This window comes from Tursiops truncatus, chromosome 3 (genome assembly GCF_011762595.2).
Source record: "Tursiops truncatus isolate mTurTru1 chromosome 3, mTurTru1.mat.Y, whole genome shotgun sequence".
In the NCBI taxonomy this organism is placed as follows: Eukaryota; Metazoa; Chordata; class Mammalia; order Artiodactyla; family Delphinidae; genus Tursiops; species Tursiops truncatus.
The window spans coordinates 115,032,852-115,059,543 of record NC_047036.1 but is presented as its reverse complement, the minus strand read 5'-3'; the positions used below and the strand labels follow the sequence as shown (position 1 = coordinate 115,059,543).

The 26,692-nt window shown below is 39.5% G+C and overlaps 2 protein-coding genes across 7 annotated transcripts; one reads left to right on the top strand and one right to left on the bottom strand.

The window, feature by feature from the left end:
• Nucleotides 1-3: 3 nt before the first annotated feature.
• LOC101339242 (oocyte-specific histone RNA stem-loop-binding protein 2-like) lies at nucleotides 4-2,214 on the bottom strand. Its single transcript, XM_033853226.2, has 4 exons — nucleotides 2,045-2,214; nucleotides 1,118-1,213; nucleotides 907-1,011; nucleotides 4-274 (listed from the first exon to the last, which is right to left on the bottom strand). Exons 1-4 carry the CDS (start codon nucleotides 2,086-2,088, stop codon nucleotides 97-99), a joined length of 423 nt encoding a protein of 140 aa, XP_033709117.2. The 5' UTR covers nucleotides 2,089-2,214; the 3' UTR covers nucleotides 4-96.
• Nucleotides 2,215-2,570: 356 nt separating this feature from the next.
• CDC25C (cell division cycle 25C) lies at nucleotides 2,571-26,692 on the top strand. Of its 6 annotated transcripts, XM_019924489.3 has the most exons (15): nucleotides 2,572-2,813; nucleotides 3,221-3,433; nucleotides 4,134-4,228; nucleotides 4,938-4,983; nucleotides 6,878-6,911; nucleotides 7,027-7,116; nucleotides 8,084-8,152; nucleotides 11,528-11,686; nucleotides 21,107-21,259; nucleotides 22,200-22,301; nucleotides 23,312-23,374; nucleotides 24,644-24,742; nucleotides 25,277-25,410; nucleotides 25,790-25,901; nucleotides 26,101-26,692. In XM_019924489.3, the coding sequence occupies exons 2-15, from the start codon at nucleotides 3,237-3,239 to the stop codon at nucleotides 26,248-26,250; spliced, it is 1,503 nt and encodes a 500-aa protein (XP_019780048.2). In that variant the 5' UTR covers nucleotides 2,572-2,813; nucleotides 3,221-3,236; the 3' UTR covers nucleotides 26,251-26,692. The 6 variants fall into 6 exon arrangements, with proteins under 6 accessions (XP_033709110.1, XP_033709109.1, XP_019780048.2 ...); XM_033853219.2 differs by lacking the exon at nucleotides 7,027-7,116 and having other exon boundaries at nucleotides 2,571-2,813; XM_033853218.2 differs by lacking the exon at nucleotides 23,312-23,374 and having other exon boundaries at nucleotides 2,571-2,813.

Genomic DNA, 26,692 nt, shown 5'->3' with positions numbered 1-26,692 from the left:
AGTCAGAGGAACGTGCAGCTCATTCAGACTCTCCCTTTTCAGCCAGTGAAAGCTAAACCTCTGCAAAGTGGGGAGAGGTAGGGCTTAGTCCACCACTCAGGGAAGGAACAAGGAATAGTAGTGCACACACCCCTCAGCCTGCAGAGGCTGGCTGGGGGGGTCCCAGGAATGTAGGGCTCTTCTCCACTGCCTGATCTGGGCATCCCAGGAGCGACGGCTGTACCTCCTGTTCTTGTTTGGTGTTTGAGGGTGAAGTCCTGGCTGTCGCTGTGCCCTGGCAACAACATATATGTCAGACTGAGGTCAAGGTGAAGGGGCACAGCTCACTGCTTATCATGATGAATTAGGAGACTCATTAGGGATTCTCTGATAATGAGGTAAGATCAATGCCCACAATCCAAAGAAAATCTTTAAATTAGATTAAACATCAAAATTCCCAATTCCCTAATATTCTTTCTTCTGGGAAGGGTAAATTAGATATTCCAACTCCCTCAGAAGTCAAGAGAGATATAAAAGAAAATATTTGACGTCTCTTTAAAGTACATTCTACCTTTTCATACATTAGTTTGTATGTATGCATGTAAGCTTACATGTAATTAGGCAAATATGTTGTAATAAGCCAAGTCAGATGGAGGCATGAGGTGAAAATGGATGGAAGAAAAAAAATTTTCATTAGCAAACATGGATAGAGCTTTAAAAAGTCTTATGGCCCACGTATAACTTGTTCCATTTGAAAAAAAAAACACTTGGAAACTTATCTGGGGGGGCTAGACTGCTGGATAATTTATTTTAGTAATGCTACAACTTTGTGGGAGCATTCAGATTCTAGTATCTTTCCATCATCTGATAGTGAACAAAAGCCACGTGGTTGACACTCTTGTTGTAACTACCCACAACTGCACTCACTTGGGGACCTGCTGCAGAAAGCACTGGTAACCAGGTGTGCGCTTGCCATAATCTATCTGCTTTTGCCGCCGCTGTAGGACAATTGCATCTGTCTCTACCTCCCACCTGTGAGGAAATAGACAGTCGTCCCATGAAGTGTGATGATGGTCATCAAAGCGGAAACCAACTCTTCCCACATTCCGTTAATCCCCAGCCTGATTGTCAAACTCACCTGGCATGGCAGGGCTCTGTACTGACTCCCACACTCACCATCTCTATCCTAGAGGATAAAGGCTCTTCACGCACCTCCTTTCTGGGGAAGCAGATTCTACAGATGAAAAGGGTATTAGGATAAAACCCAGCTACTCTCAGCCACTACCACTACCAAGATCCTGACACCAGATAAAGGTTGTATTTCTCACTTACTGTCTCTCAAAGATTAAGGCTGCATTTCTAATTCGTTTCTTAAAGTGTGGTCTGCAAGCCATCTGTCTGGGTAGCACCTGGGGGCCTTGATAATTCCTGAGCCCTACTCTAGACCTACTGAATTATCACTTTGGGAACATGTATTTTAAAGAGCTTCCAAGGTTGTTTTAAACATTTTTATGGAAAATTTCAAATATACAAAGAGAACAGCGTAATCTCCTGCAACTCAAAGTATGGTCCCAGTACCAGCTGCATTAGCATCAGCTGGGAGCTTGTTAGACGTTCAGAATCTTGAATTCTTACCCAGATCTACTGAATCAGAATATGTATTTTAACAAGATCCGCAGGTGATTAGTATGCGGGTAAAACTTTGAGAGCACTGATATCATGTACCCCCTAGCTACCCATCACCCAATACTCACGGCCAATCTTGTTTCACCTATACTCACCACCACTCCCACAGGATTATTTAAAAGCAAATCCCCAACATTAAGAATAAATTCTTAGTATCACCTAGTCAATGTTCAAATTTCCATAAACAACCAAAGTTTGGTATCCTCTGGACTGTGATAAGGATTACGCCAAGAGATGATTCAACTCTCCTACTTTCCTTGAAAAGGAATTCCCTTTACCGCATATAACCTAGCGTCTCAGATGCTGCGCGCTTAAAAGGGACACCGACCCAGGAAAGCTCTTGGAAGGGGCCAGTGCTACTCATCATAAATACACGCACCTGTCTCGCCGCAACATCTGCCACACGGGCGGCAAATGTTCCATCTACAGGGGAAGGCTAGCAAAACTAAGAGGGAAAGGTCCACGTAACGATACGAGAAAGAAGCAAGGGAAAAAACCAAAAACAAAAAACGTTTAAAGCACCCTCCCACCTAAATTAATTTCTCCAGGTATTACCCTAGGGAGTGGTCGTCGCTAGCAATTTAAATGTCCCGGGGTTGGAGGGGCTGAAGGAAAGGAGAGCTCAGAAAGGGTGTGGTGATAGGCCAGAGGGAGAGCCAATGAGGCGCCAAACTCCCTGTGGGGCGGGGTTTAACTCGGGCCTTGCCGAAAGCTGGTGGGCCAGTCGGCAGCCCGCTGGGCTGCGGGGCGGGGCAAATCTCGCTCCTTCCGGAACAGTTCACGCCCCCGGGTGCTGTACGAGGCAAACGATTGGCCGAGGTGTGGGGGGGCGGGGTTGTCTAGGCGGGTGCGCGGAGATTGGCTGGCGCAGCTTAGAGGCGAGCGGGATAGGTTATTGGGCGGGCGGAAGGTTTGAATGGTCAAGGCCTATGGCTGTTGATCTTGCTCTGAGGCTGTAACTTCGACAGTCCGGTGAGAGAAGCGGAGAAGGCAAACTCCAGCCTATCTGGTCGAGAGGCATAGCTGTCGTCTGGTTAAATCGCCTCTTTTCCCCAGATTTCCTTGAATTCTGCTAGAGTCTTCGCTTGTGTGTGATTCCCTGCCTACTTCTCTTCCTCCTGAAGGCAAGTCTCAGACTCAAACCTGAGGTAAGCCCAGAGCTGTGTCCTCCTTGGAATCACGGGCCTCGCAAACAGAGGTTAGGGGGACAAAACAGGCATTATCGCGAGTTAGGAGACCCGAGTTCCTTCCTGTCAGGAGTCACGAGCTATGTGGCTCCTAACAAGTCCAGGTCCTCTTTTCATTCCATCTTTAAGGTCCTGAGGTTGCCTTTCGGTCAGTTCAGGTTCCGCTGGAAAGGCCAAGCCGCTTCGGCAAGTGCTATTTAATCTTCAAGCCAAGATGTGGTTCACCGTTTAGGAATGCCCCCTCCTTAATATTGATCCGCTTGGTCGCTGCTGGAAAGGGTGGAGGAGGTTCTGACAGCTAGACCATCTGTGATGTACCTGTGTAGATGACGTTCTCCCTCTCTTAGCTACGTTTTATTTTTTCTTAGTGAGAACTCGGAGACCATGTCTGCAGAATTCTTTTCATCTACAAGAGAGGAGGGAAGCCCTGACTCAGGACCTAGTTTTAGGTCCAATCAGAGGAAGATATTAAACCTGCTCCTGGAGAGAGATACTTCCTTTTCCATCAGTTCAGATATCCCTAGAACCCCAGTGGAGAAGAAACTTTTTGGTGATTCTGCAAACCTAAGCATTTTGTCTGGGTAAATCCACTTTTTCTTTTCACACCTTATCTCCTTTGCTCTTCTAAACAGTTTTTGGGTTTTTAAAAATTATCCTGGCTCAGAGATCAGGGTTTAAGTCTTAGCTCTGCCCTTGACTAGCCATGTGACCGTTTTGAGTCTCAGGCTTCTTTGCTGTGGCATAATATCTTACTAGGATCTTGTGAGAATCAAATGATGTGATGTCTGGGAAAAGTCTTTGAAAACTTTATCGCGTTATATGAGTTTCCACTTATTAGTACTACTGTTAACGTTACTGTTACTGTACTTCAAATTCTGGTCATGCTATGCCCTCATGCGTCAGCTAATCAACAAAGTTGGAGAATCACAGATCAGAGAAGTACTGGAGACTCCAGGGAGAAATCAAATCTGTGTTGTTATGTTGCTCAGGGCAAAAGATGTGTGGTCAAGACCCACCTCAGCCAATTTTTAAAAATTCCCTTGTCTTAATATGTTGGTGAGGAGAAAATGAGGTGCAGATTATTAGAGTAGAGAAAAGGTGGGAGATTTTTCTCAGCCTAATCTGAAATACTTCCAAAAAACAATTAGCTTTATTTGGACACTGCTCAGATTATGTGATAGTCATTGAGGGGTATTTAAAATGAAGAGGATAATGTGATCTTTGCCTTTTAAGGATATTACAACCTAATGGGAATCTTGATGTATTATTATGTCTCAACAGAGAAACCCCAAAACGTTGCCTTAATCTTTCGAATCTTAGCAGCGGGGAGATGTCTGCCACTCAGTTTACCACTTCTTCAGACCTTGATGAAACTGGTAGGGAAAAGGGAGGTAAAAGCCTCAAGGGAAGGAATAACTGTTAGGGGTGAGGACAGAGTAGTAGGATAGAGATGGAAGGTGGTAAAAGTAAATAGAGAACTTTGAAGATGGAATTCTTTGAGTATCTAGAGGATTTTTGAGGAGAATGATTCAGCCAATGGGAAGAGAATTGACCCCAATAGGAGTCACTTTTCATTGAGAAAGTTAGACAAGAAGGAATATTTTGTTGACTGATTGTGGGAATGAAAGTGGTAGTTAAAGATGAAAAGTTTATGCCCTAGTCTAATCTCAGCAGAGGCAAAGAAACCAACATAAAGAAATACTTTGTCAACTAATTCTTATGTGTTTTTATAGGGTGTGTACCCCAAAGGAATGTGTTTTACTAATCAACCATTTTAGTATTTGTTCTGATTTCACATTTCCTGAGTGATAAGCTTTCCTTTCTACTCATGGAAGAAATCTCTGTAGTTTAGCATAATGCACTGCTAATCAGAATTTTTTCTTTCCGTGACACATGTAAATTCTTAAGTTTCCATGAACTTGTACCTTATACCATGGTACCTTGTACCATGAAACTGGTACCTATCAAGAGCCTTTGTGTTCACAAGGCCAGCTTTTGAAATTAATATGACTCACTGGTAATGAAGAAAATGAGAAGGAAAGACAAAATGCATGGACAGGAATAACTCTTCACATCTGATTGCAGGTCACTTGGATTCTACAGGACCTGAGGAAATACAGTTAGCTGGGATGTAAGTTCTTTTGCGAAATGAACCCCATGCTAAAGCCTTTTCAACACTGGCCTGGGGATTTTATCCTATGCAGACTCTGTAGAGTAGAGAATGTTTCACTTTAGATGTAAGTGGGCTTGGGGGCCTAGATTCTTCCCTTGAAATGTTTTTAAGTTTCCAAGATCTAAATTGTGTTGTGGGGCTTCCCTGGTGGCGCAGTGGTTGAGAATCTGCCTGCCGATGCAGGGGACACGGGTTCGAGTCCTGGTCTGGGAAGTTCCCACATGCCGCGGAGCAACTAGCCCCGTGAGCCACAATTACTGAGCCTGCGCGTCTGGAGCGTGCGCTCCGCAAGAGAGGCCGCGATAGTGAGAGGCCCGCGCACTGCGATGAAGAGTGGCCCCCGCTTGCCACAACTAGAGAAAGCCCTCGCACAGAAACGAGGAGCTAACACAGCCATAAATAAATAAATAAATAAATAAAATTTGAAAAAAAAAAGAAAAAAGGCAAAATTCCTTAAAAAAAAAAAAGCTCATTTTAAATTGTGTTGTGAAAATGAAGGCTATTCATTTTAACCATCACATACAATCAGTATTGTCTTTAGAATGGAGGAGAATGGTATACTGCACTTAGATGGAGTATATATATCTTAGTGGTTGAAAGTGTAGAGTGCAGGCTCTGGAATCAGAGTGTCTGGATTCCAGTGGCTTACTACTACTTCACCAGCTGACTCTGACAAGTTTCTTAATTTCAAGGGACATCAGTTTCTTTATTTGTAATAAAGAAATAATAATAATGGAGATAATAATAGCACTTTACATAAATGGCTGCTGTGAGGATTAAATGAAAATGTGTACCTAATGCATACCATACATTTTATAATGTTTATTATTATTACTGTTGAAGATTCTTTGTTGGAGATCTTTTTAAAAAAATTAATCTATTAATTAATTAACTTTTGACTGCACTGGGTCTTCGTTGCTGTGCGCGGGCTTTCTCTAGTTGCGGCGAGCGGGGGCTACTCTTCGTTGTGGTGCATGAGCTTCTCATTGCGGTGGCTTCTCTTGTTGTGGAGCACGGGCTCTAGGCACATGGACTTCAGTAGCTGTGGCATGCAGGCTCAGTAGTTGTGGCTCGTGGGCTCTAGAGTGCAGGTTCAGTAGTTGTGGCGCACAGGCTTTGTTGTTCCGCAGCATGTGGGATCTTCCCGGACCAGGGATCGAACCCGTGTCCCCTGAATTGGCAGGTGGATTCTTAACCACTGAACCACCAGGGAAGTCCCGTGTTGGAGATCTTAAAATGTTCAATCAGAGTACTCAGGACTGAAAAGTAATTTTAATTCAACTTCTTAAATTTATCATAAATTTTCCATTTGACTGTTTTAATCTTTTTATAGTATTATTCTTCGATGTTCAGATGAATTAGGTGCCACTTTCATGCACTAGGGAAGGCTTTCCATGAGTATTTTTAATCAATACATGTGAAAATTTTACTTTATATTGCCTGTATTTTCTTTGAATTGTTTATATGTCCTAACCCAGGTAAACTAGATAAAATCTGGAAAGGGAGGATAGAAATTCATAAAAAAATAAATATTATCTCTCAATAGTCAATGCTGAAAAATTAGTAAATTGTAAATTGTGTCTGCATAAGATGTAGGACAAACTCATCATCTTTGATGCATATCTATGTATATGGTTATGCCAGTGAAATGAGGTCCTTATCCCCAGGATGTCACTCAATGTCTTGATATTTACCACAGAGAACACCCTACATATTGTTATTGGAAAAGACATATCAACTAGGTACAGGTCTCCTAGAATGGAAGAAAGGAAAAGTGGGATGTCCCAAGCCACTGAAGAATAACCAAATCCTATTTGGGGTTTAACTGACTGGCAGTTTTTTTTATCTACAGGAATTATCACCAACACCTTGTAAAATGCAGCCCAGTGAGTAACTCATCTTTCTTGGGTCTGAGTTTGTTTGTCAGGTGGGAAACAGAGGGCTTCCAGCTTACCTGTGGCTTGAGGATGCTGGATGTTCTCAGAAAACAATCTCTTGTAGGCACAGCTGCTTTGTAGCACTCCGAATGCTTTGGACCATGGCCACAGGAAGAAAGATGCAATATGTAGCTCATCCACAAATAAAGAGAATGTGAGTGTTTTAATGGAAACCTAGATCCATTAGCAGTTTTCTTCCTTTGAGTGGAACAACTAACTCATCAGTATCATTATGAGACCTAGAGCTGTTTGTGCCTCAGTATGCTAGACAAGCAAATTGCATCACTATGGAAAAAAAATTCTTTATGGTTTGTTTTGTTTTTACCCTTTAAGGTTTGATCCTAGCTCCAAGTCTTCCACAGCAGTTCATCATTATTACTCATGTTCAGTTGATTGCAGTGTAAGGAATTTAGGACTTTTTTTCTTTTTTAAACAGATAGGGATAACTTACATAACTTGTTCACATATTCTTTGCATGGCTTCATATACAAGTCTAGGTTTCTTAATTTCTTCTTATTTCCCCCTTAGCCCAGCTTCTTAGCCCCTATTCTGAGGAAGTCATTGTCCTTTTTCCTCTGAGTCTCAGACCATCCTTCAGTTCCAAGTTGAAACTGGCCTCTCCACAGCTACCTAATCGCTAAGATAATTCTCTAACTAATCCCTTCAACTAATCCCATTTTCTAGCCATCTTTTTTCTTTTCCCTGCCTCCCATCCTTTCCATCAGGTCAGTATCTATAAAAGATAGCTGCTGTTCTTCTTTGCTCACATTGCCTAAGTTATGCCCATGTTTTTGGCTGTTCTAATCAGCTTTTTCTTGAATTATAGTCCTTCTAATATCCCTTTATAATCACTTTTTAAAAATCTCATCATTCCTTCCCCTGTCAGGCTTCCTTTTTCCTCCCTTCATTTGGCTTGTGATCATAAAATTAGTACGCTCCAGAGCAGATCTACACACCATAACAAATCCAAACCATAATTTGTATTTTCAGGGTACGTGGTCAACCTTGGTTACATATACTGTGTTTTGTAAGGATTATTCATGGCTTCACCAGATGAAATGTTTTTGGCAGGGTCTGCTGACACTTCTCTTCCTCCAGCCAATGTAGTTTTTATTATGCAGGAAAACAGCACTTCAAAGCCCTTGGAGTGGTGGGTACCCAGGAACCTGAGGTCTCCTCTTTTTCTGCTGGTGAGTCACTGGACATCTTCCTCAAGAGTCAACTGAGGTATTGTGGGGTAGAGGATGATAGATCTGGATTTATGTCCCTTTGAATTTTTCAAAGCTGACTTGGGTGAGAAAAGAGGTTGGAGAAGTAACCTTTGAGCAGGGAAAGGGAGGAGATATCCTCTGATCTTTTTATTCATTTAAATTTAAGGAGAAGAAAAAATTCTTAGGCCTTTTAAAAAATTTCCCCTTTATTCTTTAAGTGTTTCCGCCCCCCCTTCCCTGGTTTTAAAAGTACTATGTGCCCATTGTGAAAATGGTATAAAAATAAACTACAATGAGATATCATCTCACACCGGTCAGAATGGCCATCATCAAAATATCTACAAACAATAAATGCTGGAGAGGGTGTGGAGAAAAGGGAACACTCTTTCACAGATAGTGGGAATGTAAATTGATACAGCCACTATGGAGAACAGTATGGAAGTTCCTTAGAAAACTACAAATAGAACTACCATACAACCCAGCAATCCCACTGCTGGGCATATACCCTGAGAAAACCATAATTCAAAAAGAGTCATGTACCACAATGTTCATTGCAGCTCTATTTACAATAGCCAGGACATGGAAGCAACCTAAGTGTCCATCAACAGATGAATGGATAAAGAAGATGTGGCACATATATACAATGGAATATTACTCAGCCATAAAAAGAAACGAAATTGAGTTATTTGTAGTGACGTGGATGGACCTAGAGTCTGTCATACAGAGTGAAGTAAGTCAGAAGGAGAAAAACCAATACTGTACGCTAACACATATATATGGAATCTAAGAAAAAAAAAAACGTCATGAAGTACCTAGGGGTAAGATGGGAATAAGGACACAGACCTACTAGAGAATGGACTTGAGGATACGGGGAGGAGGAAGGGTAAGCTGGGACAAAGGGAGAGAGTGACATGGACATATATACACTACCAAATGTAAAATAGATAGCTAGTGGGAAGCAGCGGCATAGCACAGGGAGATCAGCTCGGTGCTTTATGACCACCTAGAGGGGTGGGATAGGGAGGGTGGGAGGGAGGGAGATGCAAGAGAGAAGAGATATGGGAACATATGTATATGTATAACTGATTCACTTTGTTATAAAGCAGAAACTAACACACCATTGTAAAGCAATTATACTCCAATAAAGATGTTAAAAATAAATAAATAAATAAAGGAAAATATAAAAAAGAAAATAGCTACCTCATAGAGAAAAACCACTATTAACATTTTACCTCATTTCTTTCAATCTTTTAACCATGTGTACAGTTTTACAAAGTTGAGGTCATATCATATGTATAACTTCATATCCTGTTATTTTAAGTTAATATTACAACTCTTAGTAAACATTACTTTTTAAGGGATACTTTTATTCTAACACCTACGTACAATACTTCCCGATTGTTGGACACTTAGGAGTATCCACATTTTGCTTTTACAAATAATGCTATCATGTAAGTTCTTGAGCACAAATTTTTGCCTATGTTAAAAAATTTTTTATTTAGGATTAGCACCAAGACAACATAATTACTGGATTAAAGGGTTTAAATATTTTTTAAGATTTTTGATACATATTGCCAAATTCCTTTCCAAAAAAAGTTCTAAGAATTTATGTTTTCAGGAGCAATCCATGGCTCATTTGGATAATTTGTTATCACTTTAAAAAAATTGCTAATTAGATGGGTAAAATGTTTTATTTTATGTTAAAAATAATTAGTAATGATTTCATGTGACTATTAGCCATGTATATTTTCTCCAGTGAATGATTGTGTCCTTTGTCCATTTTGCTACTGGAGTCTTAAGTTACCCAGGCACTCACTTGTTGTGATTTTTTCTTCTTTTTTAAATTGAAGTACAGTTGATTTACAAGGTTGTGTTAGTTTCAGGTGTACAGCATCACTTGTTTTTAATAGACTATGGACTTAAGATACTCCAGAGATTTGGATTCTAATCTCAACACTTTGGGAAAGCCATTTTAACATATCCCATGCTAAGTAGATGAAGCTGATCATGTTTCAGATTTTTGATTCCTTGGAATAGGGGAAGACGTGGAGCATGGTAAATTACTACATAATCTTCTGTATATGTGTGTGTGATTTTTTTTAATGTAGTAAAATATATATAACATTTACCATCTAAACCATATTTTTGTGTACAACCCAGTGGCATTAAGTACATTCACAATGTTGTACAACTATCAGCACTATCCATTTCAGAATTTTTTCATCCTTCAAAACAGAAGCTGTCTACCCATTAAATAATAACTACGCTTTTCTCCCTCTGGTAACCTCTAGTCTCTTTTCTGTCTCTGTGAATTTGACTACTCTAGGTACTTCATGTAAGTAGAATCATATAATATTTGTCCTTTTGTTTCTGGCTTGTCTCACTTAGCATAATGTCTTCAAGGTTCATCCGTATTGTAGCATGCATCAGAATTTCATTCCTTTTTATGGCTGGATAATATTCTATCATATGAATACACTGCATTTTGTTTATCCATTAATCTGTTGATGGAATTTGAGTTGTTTACACCTTTTGGCTATTGTGAATAATGCTGCTGTGAACATTCGCATAAAAATATCTTCAAACCCCTGCTTTCATTCTTTGGGGTATATACCAAGAAATGGAATTACTGGTCATATACGGTAATTCTATGTTTGATTTTTTTGGGGAACCACCATACCGTTATCCATAGCGACTGCACCATTTGACATTTCCCACAGCAATGTACAAGGGTTCCAATTTCTCCATATCCTTGCCAACACTTGTTATTTTCTGGGGTTTTTTGTTTGTTTGTTTGTTTAATAGTAGCTATCCTAATGGGTACAAAGTAGTATCTCATTGTGGTTTTGATTTGCATTTCCCTAATGACTAGTTATGTTGTGTATCTTTTCATGTGCTGATTGGTCATTTGTATATCTGTGGAGAAATGTCTATTCAAGTCCTGTTTCCTTCTGTTGTTATTGTTGCTATTGTTGTTATTGTTGTTATTGTTGTTGAGTTGTGGGAGTTCTTTATATATTCTGAATTTAATCCCTTATCAGATATGTGATTTGCAAATATTTTATCCTATGGGTTGCCTTTTCACTTTTTTGATAGTATTCTTCGATGCACAAAAGTTTTTAATTTGATGAAATCCAGTTTATCTATTTTTTCTTTTGTTGCTTGTGGTTTTGTGTAATATCCAAGAAATCATTGCCAAATCCAAGGTTGTAAAGCTTTCCTCCTATTTTCTTCTAAGAGTTTTATAGTTTTAGCTGTTACATTTAGGTCTTTGATTCATTTTGAGTTAATATCTGTATATGGTGTAAGGTAAGGGTCCTGGATAGTTTTTAATATTGTCAATATAATTCATAGGACAATGGAAACTTGGTGGAAAGTGAAATGAAACATCTGGACAGTCCTATTACTACAGTTTCAAAATTAGATAAAACTCCAGAGCTAGGAGAAAACCAGACAGAGGAGATTTCAGATGAATTGATGGAGTTTTCTCTGGAAGATCAAGAAGAGGCCAAGGTAAAGTACTCTCTGATGGTGTTTTTGCATTTTTCAAATTCCTTCATTCTTTTTAATTAATTAAGTTTTTGGCTGCGTTGGGTCTTAGTTGCAGCACGCGGAATCTTTCATTGTGGCGGGTGGGTTTCTTTCTAGTTATGGCACGCGGGCTTCTCTCTAGTTGTGGTGCACAGGTTCCAGACCATGTGGGCTCTGTAGTTGCGGTGCATGGGCTTAATTGCCCTGCGGTATGTGGGATCTTAGTTCTCCAGCCAGGGATCAAACCTGCGTCCCCTGCATTGGAAGGTGGATTCTTAACAACTGGACCACCAGGGAAGTCCTAAATTCTTTCATTCTTGAATAAATAATATTGTGTATCTAATATGTTGCAGCCACTGTACTATGTGGTAGGTCTGCAGAGATCAAGAAGACATGGTCTCTATACTCTAAGGGCTACCTGACTGATAGGGTATCAGGTCATCATGGGACTCTTATTACTGCTGGGTGAGAAGGTTCGTTAGCAGTTTGAGTAGATCACCATCAATGTAATCTTGTGTAAGTGATGCCTCCAGAATAATAGTAATAGATGGGATATACTTAGCATGATTTTTTAAGTATTTTACAATATATATTTTTGTCTTTTATCCTCCCCATATCATTGAGAGGAATATCTGAAGCCTGTAGCTTATTGGCGATGTACTGAAATATCAAAGATAGTTTCTGAGGCAGTTAGATTTTCTGAATCAACTCCATTTCTTTGAAACAAATATGTGTAGGGGTGTTTTTTGTTTTGGCTTGCCTTGTGGCATGGGGGATCTTCCCCAACCAGGGATTGAACCTGCACCCCCTGCATTGGAAACATGGAGTCTTAACCACTGGACTGCCAGGGAAGTCCAGGGGGTGTGTTTTTTAAACTTATTCATTTTACAAGGTAATATGATATAGCTGAGTTAGAACCCTTGGATTCTGGTCCTCATTCTCTTATGTAGTGTTATGACCATGAACAAGACACTTAACCACTCTAAGGCTCAGTTTCTCAAATATAAAATGGAGAGCATAATGATAATAAACACTTCCACAAGAGAATCATTGTTAATATGATAAAGTATTAAAAGCAGTTTGTAATAATATACCTACTTTATTATTTTTAATAAAAACTATTATAAGCTGTTAACAATATTCAATAAGTATTTATTAGGAAGCTGGTATGCACCAGGTGCTGTGCTAGAACTAAGAACAGAGTCATGATTAAGATGGACAAGATTCCTAATTTTCATGTAGTTCCTATTTGTATTTTTTCTAGTCAAGAGGATAGATAATGCAAGTAAGTCAATAAACAAGATAATGATTGTCAAAAGTGCTGTGAATGGCAGAGTGATAGGAAAAAGGGACCTAGGAGTTTGGGATGGTACTACTTTTAACTTCAATCTGAGTAACTGGAGAAATGGTGACACTGTAATGAATTTGAAAAGAAACGTGAATTCAAAGGGAATAAGATGTGTTCAGTTTTGGACATTTCAGTTAGAGACAGTAACAGGAAGCTTAAATGGAAATACTGAATGAGGAATTGGAACCATCAGGGCTGGAAATGTACGTTTCAGAACCATCTGCATAGAGGAGAAAATGAAGGCTAGTGACTCCAAGTTTAAAAGCAGAGAGAAAGTTTGTGAAGAAGGAGTAATAGCCACTAAAGAGTCTAATAATGAGGTAGATACATAACAGGAATAACATCATTCAAGGATCAGAAAGGAGAGATCTAGGGCACAGAGGTGTCAGTTTTATTTTCATCACCCCACACAGAAATTCTTTGTAGAGTTGTATAGTTTTAACTCTTAAATTTGGGTCTTGTTCCATTTTGAATTAAGTTTTGCTTATGGTGTAAGGTAAGGGTCCAATTTCATTCTCTTGCATGTGAGTATCCAGTTTTTCCGGCCCTATTTGTTGAAAAGCCTGTCTTTTCCTCATTGAAAGGTCTTGGCACCATTGTCAAAAATCATTTGACTGTGTATGTGAGGGTTTATTTCTGGACTCCCTATTCTATTCCGTTGGTCTAGGTGTATCTTCACAGAACCATAGTTCCAATTACTGTAGCTTTGTAATAAGTCATTTTATATATTTTCATATTTCACAAAGTATATTTGAATATATTCTCCTTGAAAGAAAATTAGGGTTAATTAGCCTTGGGTATTATGTTTTTCTGACCACCATTCCCAATCCTGATTGAAGGATGACTTTGAGATTATTTGGGGTTAGAGGGAAAAGTCAAGAGCATGGGAGTCAATAGAGCATATTGGTCTAAAAAGTATGGACTCTAGAGCCAGACTGCCTGGGTTCATAGCTTGACTCTGCCACTTTTACCTGTATGGGTGAGTCATATGATCTTGCTATGCCTCAGTTTCTTTTAAATTAATTAATTAATTTGTTTGTTTGTTTGTGGCTGCGTTGGGTCTTCGTGCCTGTACGCAAGCTTTCTCTAGTTGTGGCGAGCAGGGACTACTCTTTGTTGCATGCTCGGGCTTCTCATTGGGTGGCTTCTCTTGCTGCAGAGCATGGACTCTAGGTGTTCTTCCTATGTTTTCCTCTAAGAGTTTTATAGTGTCCAGTCTTACATTTAGGTCTCTAATCCATTTTGAGTTTATTTTTGTGTATGGTGTTAGGGAGTGTTCTAATTTCATTCTTTTACATGTAGCTGTCCAGTTTTCCCAGCACCACTTATTGAAGAGACTGTCTTTTCTCCACTGTATATTCTTTCCTCCTTTATCAAAGATAAGGTGACCATATGTGTGTGGGTTTATCTCTGGGCTTTCTGTCCTGTTCCATTGATCTATATTTCTGTTTTTGTGCCAGTATCATACTGTCTTGGTTACTTTGTAGTGTAGTCTGAAGTCAGGGAGCCTGATTCCTCCAGCTCTGTTTTTCTTTCTCAAGATTGTTTTAGCTATTTGGGGTCTTTTGTGTTTCCATACAAATTGTGAAATTTTTTGTTCTAGTTCTGTGAAAAATGCCACTGGTAGTTTGATAGGGATTGCATTGAATCTGTAGCTTGCTTTGGGTAGTATAGTCATTTTCACAATGTTGATTCTTCCAATCCAAGAACATGGTATATCTCTCCATCTATTTGTATCATCTTTAATTTCTCTCATCAGTGTCTTATAATTTTCTGCATACAGGTCTTTTGTCTCCTTAGGTAGATTTATTCCTAGATATTTTATTCTTTTTGTTGCAATGGTAAATGGGAGTGTTTTCTTAATTTCACTTTCAGATTTTTCATCATTAGTGTATAGGAATGCCAGAGATTTCTGTGCATTAATTTTGTATCCTGCTACTTTACCAAGTTCATTGATTAGCTCTAGTAGTTTTCTGGTAGCATCTTTAGGATTCTCTATGTATAGTATCATGTCCTCTGCAAACAGTGACAGCTTTACTTCTTCTTTTCCGATTTGGATTCTTTTTATTTCTTTTTCTTCTCTGATTGCTGTGGCTAAAACTTCCAGAACTATGTTGAGTAATAGTGGTGAGAGTGGGCAACCTTGTCTTCTTCCTGATCTTAGTGGAAATGCTTTCAGTTTTTCACCATTGAGGACGATGTTGGTTGTGTGTTTGTCATATAAGGCCTTTATTATGTTGAGGAAATTTCCCTCAATGCCTACTTTCTGGAGGGTTTTTATCATAAATGGGTGTTGAATTTTGTCGAAAGCTTTCTCTGCATCTGTTGAGATGATCATATGTTTTTTCTCCTTCAATTTGGCAGCAGGATTCTTAACCACTGGGCCACCAGGGAAGTCCCTGAGCTTTTCTTTGTGAGAAGTTTTGTTTTGTCATCGTTGTTTTTAATTATTGTATTTTATTTTTTGGCTGCGCCGCATGGCATGCGAGACCTTAGTTCCCTGACCAGGGATTGAACCCATGCCACCTGCACTGGAGACGTGGAGTCTTAACTACTGGACCTCCAGGGAAGTCCCTGTGAGAAATTTTAAAATTACTAATTTAATCTCTTTATTTTTTGCAGGTCTAGTCAGATTTTCTGTTTTTTTTTTCTTGACAATAGTTTTTGCCTTTTTAGGAATTTTCCTGTTTAATCTAAGTTTTCTCATTCATTAGAATATAATTGTTCATAGTATACCATTATGGTTTTTAAAAATTAATTAATTAATTAATTAATTTTGGCTGAGCCAGGTCTTAGTTGAGGCATGTGGGATCTTTCAGTTGTGGCATGCGGGCTCTTAGTTGCGGCATGCATGTAGGATCTAGTTCCCCAACCAAGGATCAAACCTGGGTGCCCTGCATTGGGAGCACAGAGTCCTACCTACTGGATCACCAGGGAAGTCCCCATTATGATGTTTTTAAAACTCTATATGATTGGTTGTAATGTCCTCTCTTTCATTTGTGATTTTAGTAATTTGAGTCTTTTCTCTTTTTTTCCTGGTCAGTCTAGCTAAAGGTTTATCAATTTTGTTGATTTTTTCAAAGAAACAACTTTTGGTTCTGTTGTTTTTCTCTATTGTTTTTCTATTTTCTACTTCACTGAGTTTTGCTCTAATCTGTCTTATTTCCTTCCTTCTGCTTGCTTTGGATTTAGTTTCTTCTTTAGTGGAGGTTAGGTCATTGACTTGAATTCTTCCTTCTTTTTTATTATAGATATTTACAGCTATAAATTTCATCTAAGCACTGGTTTAGTTGCATTTTTACCTAAGTTTTTGTATGTTATATCTTCATTCTCATTCATCTCAAAGTATTGTCTGATTTCCCTTGTGATCTTTTTTGACCCACTGGTTATTTAGGAGTGTGTTAATTTCTACATTTTTGTGAGTTTTCCAGATTTTTTTCTATTATAAATTTCTAACTATTCCATTGTGATCAGAGAACATACTTTGTATCACTTCAATCCTTTAAAATTTATTGAGGCTTGTTTTATGTCCCAGTATATAGTCTATCCTGGAGAATGTTCCATGTGTATTTGAGAAGAATGTATATTCTACTGTTTGCTGGGTACAGTATTCTATAGATGTCTGTTAGATCTATTTGGTTTATAGTATTGCTTCAGTTTTTGAGCTTTCTAAAAATGGAACCGTACTAAATGCGGCCATCACTTGCCTTGCTATTCTCACCACGGCATTTGTTGTTCCTTCAGCCTGAAACACTCTTCCCCTGGGCAAACATGATTTTCTCCCTCATTTCGGTCTCTTATCTCCACATATGTCACCTTAACAGAAAGGCCTTTCCCGACAAACTTCTAACCCCAATATTTTTCCTGTCTTTTATCCTTCTTTATTTTTTACTTACAGCACTTTTCACTACATGAAAGTACAGAGTATATTTATTTGTTTGTCTCTTCCACTCTCTGATTCACTGCTGTGTCACCTGGTATGTACTTAAAAATTGTCAAACAGGTATGTGAATGTGGAAGTCTGGAAGTAAGAGCAGAAGTCTTGAGAGAAAAATTTGAGAGTCATCAGCATAGAGGGAAAGTTTAAATTCATGGGTAGAAAAAAGTCACCTGTGGCAAGAGTGAGGAGATTGAAAAAGGGCCCGGTCCTAGCCCTGAATCCAACATCTGTTAGAGGTTTTGTAGGTGAGGAAGCTTGACAAAGAAGACTGAGAAGGAGCAACAGAGAGGTAGAAGCATCACAGTTCTTTTAGTAAACAGTTGTCTATACTAGGACTAAACTAAGAAACTAGGCTGTGCCATTGAAGCTAAATAAGGGATTAGCCAAGTCAGTGGAAGGCACTGTGAAATTCAGGATGATACATGGCTAAAGAAGTGACCATCTGATGTGACAACAAGAAGATTGTTGATAACCTTGACAAGAGCAGTAGAGCGGTACAGACAGAAGCCAAGACTATGTGTGCTGAAGAGCATATAAGCCATGAGGAAATGATGATGCCTCCACAGTTTACAAAGTAATAATTATCTAATTTAACATTTTAATAAAATCTGCAAGTAGAATTGAACTTTTCTCCTTTCTGGCCTTTGCAATGCTTTAAAACTCCCAGATTTGGAAAGTGTTCATTGATTCCTTAAACAATGAAAGTCATTAGTTGGTAGATCTAAGACAGCTGGTCCTGGGATCTCCCCTCACTAGCTTCTGGTAACTGGGAAACTTCTAACTGGCTAGACAAATCTAAAGTATCATCATCATCATTCCTCTATGACCTACCACTTATACTCCTTGCAATAAGTTGCCATTTGTTTTTATATAAATGTATTGGAAAGTATCTGTCAAAACAGTAGTGGCTGTTTCTGTTTGTTAAAGTAGTTTTTTGCTATCATTTATTTCTGGCTTCTTGTCCTTGGACAATATGAAACCCAAGGAGATGTTTATCACCTTCGTTATCACCATCATAATAGCTACCAAAAACCTAAAGCTTCAGTGCAACAGAATAGATATTCGGGAAACAGACTCATGCATATATGGTCAATTGATAATAAACCAAGACTCAAAAGCAATTAAATGGAGAAAGCATAGTCTTTTCAACAAGTTGTGCTGGAGCAATTGAAAATCCATCTGAAAAACAGAAACTTCAATCTATACTTCACACCGTATATAGAAATTAGCACAAAATGGATCATGGGCCTAAATATAAAACCTAAAACTGTAAAACAACTGAAGGAAAAAAACAGGAGGAAAATGTTTGTGACCTTGTGTTAGGCAAAGATTTCTTAGATGTAATACTAATACATGGATACATTTCACTTAGTAGATAATTAATTCAAACTCTTTAAAATGAGCCCTTAGCTTAATAATTACAGTGTGTTCTAGAGAGGCTCTTTTGGTTAAAAGAAACAAAGATTGCACTAAGGCCAGCAAATGTGAAATTCTGATCTGGCTTCCTCCTGCATTCTTCTCAGGGCAAAACTGAAGTTATATGAAGGGAAGTCTGTCATGGAGGCTGGGTAGCCTACTCCTCAGTTCTTCACCACATTTCCTCTACCACCATACCTTTGGTTCATCCATCCATTCATTGGCATCATGGCCTTTGACTATATCTCTTGGCTTCTTCCTTTTAATAAAGATTTGGCTTCTGCTGCTGCCTAATTATTTTGATATTTTCCAAGTTAGACTATCAGAGAGGGAACCTGATTGGCCCAGGTTATGTTTACATATTCTTGACCACTAAATAGGAGTGTTCAGTCAGCAATATGGTCCAGTCACCAGTGGCTTGGAGTAGGGTTGTGGAGACATAGGGAGATGACTGGCAGGGGTCCAAAGGAAAAGGTAGGTATAGAATGTTGGTATATCAAATGTGAACTGTACCTTCAACTGGTACCATGAACAATGGAGTTTTTCTTAGGACCATGGGTGTGACAAACACTGTAGTGTAGATATAGTTATTGTAAAGTAAAATACTGATGTTCATGTTTTCTTCTCCTAGAAACCATTTATTATCAATATGTGTTCTAATTTTGGCTCTCTTATCTCTTATTTAGGAGGTCTAGCACCCTCCTAAATCAATCCATGGCAATTAGTGAGGTGAGTGTATAAAGAAGGAAACAGAGGATAAGAATCTTGAATTAGTTGAAACTTGCCATCAGAGGTCTTTTAATATATCCCCCTGCCTCTGGGTATATAACACACATATCATGCCTTTCAAAGAGACAATTAGTCCATCCTCCTGTATTAAGTCTATTCCTGGGCCAGCAACTCCCAAACTAGTTCTTCATGGTATTTAATCTACTTTTTTCCTGATGGGCTTCATAGTATCAATCCTGTAATGGTCATCCTGATATTAGATTCTAGTGTTTTCTTTTTCCTTGCATGCTGCTTATTTTGCTATATCTCTTCCCCATTCATCCCCTTTAAGAAGGCTGAATGACATTTTTTCTCTCTCACTCCACAGATTGAAAATATTAAAAAAAAAAAATTTTTTTCCCAGAAAGTTCCAAAAAGTAAGCTTGAATTTGCCCACACAGGAAACTATTTACATAACATTTACATTGTATTAGGTATTATAGGTATTAGGTATAGGTATAGGTATTAGCTGTATTATAATCTAGAGATGATTTAAAATATACAGGAAGGACTTCCCTGGCAGTTCAGTGGTTAAGACTCCACACTTCCACTGCAGGGGGCATGGGTTCGATCCCTGGTCAGGGAACTAAGATCCCACATGCCGTGCTGCATGGCCAAAAAATAAATAAATAAAATACAGTATACAGGAGGATGTTCATAGATTATATACAGATACTACATGGTTTTAAGTAAGGGACTTGAGCGCCCCTAGATTTTGGTATCTGTAGTAGTCCTGGAACCAGTCTCTCACAGATACCAAGGGACAACTATATACTCTTGCTTCTTAGTACTTTTTCACCCAGGCTAACTTTTTTGGCTTGTCATCTTCAGTTTTGTCGGGGTTCTTAAATCTTGATTGTCAGGATCTTAGACTTCCTTGGTGGCACAGTGGTTAAGAATCCGCCTGCAGGGCTTCCCTGGTGGCGCAGTGGTTGATTCCGCCTGCCAATGCACGGGACACGGGTTTGTGACCCGGTCCGGGAAGATCCCACATGCCGTGGAGCGGCTCGGCCTGTGAGTCATGGCCGCTGAGCCTGCGCGTCCAGAGCCTGTGCTCTGCAACGGGAGAGGCCACAACAGTGAGAGGCCTGCATATCGCAAAAAAAAAAAAAAAAAAAAAAAAGAATCCGCCTGCCAATGGAAGGGACATGGGTTCGATCCCTGGTCCGGGAAGATCCCACATGCTGCAGAGCAACTAAGCCCGTGTGCCACAGTTACTGATCCTGTGCTCTAAAGCACACGAGCTACAACTACTGAGCCCTCGTGCCACAACTACTGAAGCCCGTGCGCCCCAACTACTGAGTTTGCATGCCACAGTTACATGCCACTGAAGCCTGCGTACTGAGCCCATATGCTGCAACTACTGAAGCCCGTGTGCCTAGAGCCTGTGCTCTGCAGCAAGAGAAGCCCCTGCAATGAGAAGCCTGCGCACTGCAACGAAGAGTAGCACACACCGCAATTAGAGAAAGCCCGCGTGCAGCAAGAAGACCCAACACAGCTGGAAAAGAAAAATTGTTTTTTGATTGTCAGGGTCTTAGGATCCCATAGAGAAACTATCATATGACTGGAGGAACTAAGCTTGCATTTGCTTTCTTCTACAAGAATTGTTATATATAAGATGGTCAGGTCGAGAATTTGGCTGGATTTAAAACATCTAGGAGAGATGGAACATCATGCAGTCTGAGGAGAAAGATGTTAATGAGGAGGGGAAGACAGGTTGCTTACCTGGGGCATTGTTTCTCAAACTTGAGTGTTCCTAGGAATCACCTGGGCATCTTGTTAGAGTGCAGATTTTAACTTAGCAGGTCTGGGCTGAAGCCTAACATCTGGGATTCTGCATTTCTAACAAGCTCCCAGGAGATGTTCACAATGCTGGCCTGCAGACACACTTTAAGGAGGAAGAACCTTGGGGTTTCATATTTCCAAACAGGCATCTGTGAACAGGAGCTGCCTGTATCGCTCCTCTTCGTTGCCAGACAGTTTGAACAGTCCAGGACTGAAGCAGATGGTGAAATTCAAGGACAACACAATACCAGATAAAGTAAAAAAGAAATATTGTTCTAGCCACAAAGAGCTCAGGAAGGTAAGAAACTTTTTAAGAAGACAGCCTCTTTAATCTTCTATCTCGTTTTCTCCACTTTTCTGGCATGGGGATTGCTTTAGTACATCTTTTGGTCTTCTTCATTACTTTTACTTTTATCTCTTCTTTCCATCTTCCTGTTTTCTTTTCTACATCTGCATCCATATATAAAATATTTAATAATAAATATGTTATATTATAGTATAATTTTGGAAATGATGTCATTGTATTGTCTTCCCAACCCTCTTTTTTAAGATCTGAGAAAGTACAAGGGAACTTTGATTGGTAAGGACATTTATTGTTGTTTTATATGCATTCTGAGAGAAATAGCATCCTAGAGCACACTTGTTTGGTGGGAAGCAAATTCTGAAAAACTTAGCCCTCATTCCCTATCCCTCCTTTAAAAAAAATCTCAATACATTTGGCTATTTTATAAAATCAGTGTATGACGTTACAGAAAAATGGAAAATGCAGGTAAGCAAAAAGAAGCCGTTGCGAAATGCCCATAATCCCACAGACCAGAGATAATTACTGTTAATACTAGATGTATAGTCTTTCAGACATTTTTTAATGCAAATGTTTTTTCTTTTATTAAAGTGGCATTATAAAGTACATGTTTTCTAACCTATTTAATGATATCATGTCATATTTTCATGTCACTGAAATTTACAATATACTTTTTATTCCTTAATAGTAATCTGTAGTGTGTGGATATGATTTGTTTAATCAAGATCCTGTTATTGATCATTTATTAGAAATTTTTCTCTGTTGTAAACATCCTTACAGCCAAATCTTTGTACATATCTTTATTTTCTTAGTAAAACAAGTGGAATTATTAGATCAAAGAGTATGCATATTTTTAATGTCTCCCTCTACTCCTTCCATCCCATGGTTTTTAAACCTTTAATATGAGGACTGGGGGTGGGGGGAATCTTGTCTTCAGGGTTTAGGTATAAAGAAAATGGTCTCCCTCTGTGACATTAATATGACTCAGATGCTGGAGGAAGATTCTAACCAGGGGCCTCTGATTGGTGATTTCTCCAAGGTGAGTTTGGTTACACCAATCCTATATTTCATCCTGTATTTTGGATCTGAATCTTCTCTGCTTGCAGAGGACACTAGGTTTAATTAATTATGCATCTTCACCAAGTACTCACTGATAACCTGAAATTGCTGTAGTGGTAGATCTAGGCCCTAAACCTTTCATGAGAAAGGATTCCTTATTCATTCTGGGAATATCCAGAGCAGTGGGGAAGATAAGAAGAGGCTTTCTTTTTTTTTTTTAGCTGTACTGTGCAGCATTCAGGATCTTAGTTTCCCAACCAGGTGTCGAACCTGTACCCCCTGCAGTGGAAGCGCGGAGTCTTAACCACTGGACTGCCAGGGAAGTCCCAAGTATGAGGCTTTCTACTTTTTTTTTTTTAATATATTTGAAAATTATGTAAATCATACTTGGTCACTACAGAAAAGATGGAAAATGAAATCTACCCCAAATCTTGTCATAGTATTGTTGCTTTTATTTAATATTTTCTTGGTGTATATTCCTGCAGACTTTTTTCTATGTATTTTCACAAACACACATTCATGTACACAAATACATTTTTTGTTTTTCTATGTTTGTTTTGTGATCTGCTGAGGTTTTTATTCCCTCTCATTTGATGTATCAGGAACATCTTTTCATGTCAGTAAACAGTTCTGCTTCATCATTTCATCACTTTTAATAGCAGCACAGTACTTCTTTCTTTCTTTTTTGGCTGCCCATAATTTCTTGATAAATCCTTTCTTGTAGGATATTTACTTCTACAATTTTTCCTTATGCACTATACCAAGGTGGACATATTTGTAGCTAAATCTAAAACTTTGTACCTATCCGTAATTATTTCCTTAGGATCAGTTCTTAGAAATGAAATTGCTGCATATGCATGTTATAGAGAGCATTGATTTCTGAAGGCATCTGAGGTTTTAAATGTCATTTGGAAAGGACAATATATGGGTCATGATCTCAAATTTGGGTATAGAGAACTTGCTATTATTTCAGCTCTTGGGTATTTCTAGGTATGTGCACTGCCGACCGTGTCAGGGAGACACCAAGATCTGAAGTACGTCAACCCAGAAACAGTAAGCAGATTTCTGGAGATGGTAACTGGTTACATAAGCTACCATCTGGTCTGTTCTGTCCCTAAAATCCCCACTTCCATTTGTATTTATTTCTGTGTTCACTCATATAGGCTCTTTATTCAACTGAAGCTGTGTTAAAGGACTCTCTTTTATATGCACCTTTGTTTTTAATTAAACAAATGATATATAATTGTTATGAAAGAAAGGAAGGAAGGAGGACGGGGAAAGGAAAAAAGTAAAAATCACCCAGTTAGGCTGAACTTACATCCTGGTTTACATGTTGCAATCCCGTTTATGCCTATTAGTGTAGGGTAATTATTAATAGTGTTCTCTTTCACTCTCAAAAGTGTCCCAGTTTGTGCAGTAATTATTTGGTCACTCTACCCATAACCTCACCACCAGAAATAAGCACTAATAATACTTTCCTTATGGCCTTACACATTTTATTCTGGCATAAGTTTTATAAAAATAGGATCATAATAAACATGTAATTTTGCAATTAGCTTAGTAAGACATTGTAAACATCTTTCTATAGCAATAAAAAGATATCTATATTATCCTTTTAATGGCTATGTAATATTCTGTTATACTGATAATGTCTAATTTATTTAACTAAACCCCTTTTATTGAGTATTTAAGCTATTCATAGTATTTTGATAATATGAAACAATGGTGAGATGAATATTATTGTGCCCTATCTTTATGTACTTTTCTGTTTACTTAAGATGTTAGAAAAGAAATTGTTGAAAGTGTAATTGCATTTATTTTTATAAGTATTTACAAAGTCCCCTCCAGAAAGGTTGAACCAATTGATATAACTACACGAGCTTAAGTTTCCTCTTCTGGATATCACCCCTTTCCTTCCATATCCCTTTTGGGAAACTTGCTTTCTAATTTTACAGCGGAGGGTGGGGAATCATTTCTCATTTCTTCTTGTAAAATCAGGAGCTCTAGCTGCTACCTGTGCCCTTACAGAAGTCCTTGGGTATCTTCTCAGAGGCTGACTGCAGCCATGCCTGCCTCCAAATAAGTAGCCTGAGTGTGGTTTTCCCTGATGTCCTGGTAATACCAGCTATTTTGGTTCTCCAAAAAGGCCATTTCCTATTTTATCCTCTTATGTGGGGTGGGGCTGCATCACTGCCATATTTCAACCGTAGGGGGACTTTGGAGGCTGGGCGTACAGTGGAATGCTGTGCAAATCAGGAACTGTGTGACTGGCTCTTCTCTCCCTCAGAAGAAGCAGGATATTCAATCATAGTTTCTGTGCAGGTGGCTGCCTTGCTTTTGGGGAAGTTCCAGGGGCTGATAGAGATATTTTATATCATCGATTGCCGCTATCCATATGAGTACCTGGGAGGACACATCCAGGTAAGGTTACATTGAGGACTTAGTAGGGAAGGGGCTGGGGATAGCTCTTTATTGAGAAGCCTGGACAAAGGGTCCTGTGAACTCTAGAACCAGGGCAGATATTATATATTTGGAGCACATCAAGGCTCAGTCCTCGTTCCTGTTCTAATTCTGTGTACTTTGAACAATTTACTTTCCCTTTCCCTCTTAGACCAATCTCCCGTTTTTCTATAGGAGCCAAGAGCTCCTACCTGGAAGTAAAAACATTCATCCAAGGACTGAGAAGCACTTTGCAAACACTTAATGCTTACAGACATTCCTCACAATGATTCCTACACTTCAGGCAGCTCCATTCTATAAACATTTATTGAGCACCTACTACATACCAAGCTCCATGCCAGGCCCTGGGGGTAGATACAGGTAGATTGCCTCTCTGAAAGTACTTATAGTCTAGCCTTCCTGAACCAAATATTTCAAGATGGTATTCCAGTTATTTCTAAGTGTTGGCCCTGTTCACAGATCCTTAAGGAAATACTTAATAAAATTCTTTTACAGGGAGCTTTAAACTTGTACAGTCAAGAAGAACTGTATAACTTCTTTCTGAAGAAACCCATTGTCCCTTTGGATACTCAGAAAAGAATAATCATTGTGTTCCACTGTGAATTCTCCTCAGAGAGGGGTCCCCGCATGTGAGTGTCTACACAGGGTAGGGTGGGTGATGGAAATGGATCTTGAGTAGGGACTTACAGCCAGAGAACCTTCCCAGATCAGTTCAGACAGAGACTGAATCAATGAATACTTTTCACTGAAGTTTGAAGAATGTTAGGGAGGTGGAGGAAAGGAGTTTCTACAATTCAAAGGTTGGAAGCAGTGAAGGAAAAAGAATTGGGAATTAGGTACCAATGGAGCAGAGGAGAAAGAATGGTGCTACTTGGACCTTGTTTTGCAAAAATAGATCTGGAGTTCCTTTTGAGGGTTAGCAAAAGTCCTCCCCTTCCCCAGTGTATAGCCCATGGAATCCTGAACTTGCTTCTTTCCACCCCACCCATCCCTGGATTTTCTCTAAAGGTACCGCTCTCTGAGACAAGAGGACAGGGCTGTGAACCAGTATCCTGCACTGTATTACCCAGAGCTGTATATCCTCAAAGGGGGCTACAGAGACTTCTTTCCAGAATATATGGTAAAGGATGGGGCACATGGGACAACGGGGGAGCCCAAACTCGGGGAAGCCTACTTTAGCATGCAGGTCCCAGGTCCTGCAAAGCCCTCTGAGAAGAAACTGCTGTTTCTTCTTAGCCACTACTTGCAGCATCTCTGTTATACCTAGTAGGCAGACTGCATCATCAAGGGGATCCCTCACTCTGTCCCCTGCCTTTCAGGAGCTGTGCGAACCACAGAGCTACTGCCCTATGCATCACCAGGACCATAAGACTGAGCTGCTGAGGTGTCGAAACCAGAGCAAAGCATGGGAAGGGGAGCGGCAGCTGCAGGAACAGATTGCCTTGCTGGTGAAGGATGTGAGCCCATGATATCAGATCACCCACTGGCTGCTTAGGACTCACCAAAAGACACTGTAGAAACCCTAAGCAGAAAGAGGCCATCTTCTATGCAGCTAAACCCAAGATGTTAAAAGATGTCAGCAAACCAACAGGCTGCCAAACTACTGAAATCCCAGGCCTGGGGACTGGTTAGGTGTCAGTAGAGCTCCTGGCTGGTGGGAAGTCCTGGAGCTGGCTCTATAAGGCTGGAGCCTTGGGTTGCATAGAGATTTGTGTTGCTTCAGGGAGCTGTTGGATTCCTCTTCCTAACTGCTTGAGTCTCCTCAGAGGTCAGCCACATCTTTTTCCCCGTGGGCTTCTGTCTATGCGAGAGAGAGTTGCCCATCTTCTTTCTCTATATTTTCCTTCTTTGTTTCCCTCTCTCACCTTTTTTTAAAATGGGAAAATAAACATTGAAGAATGAGAAATGCGA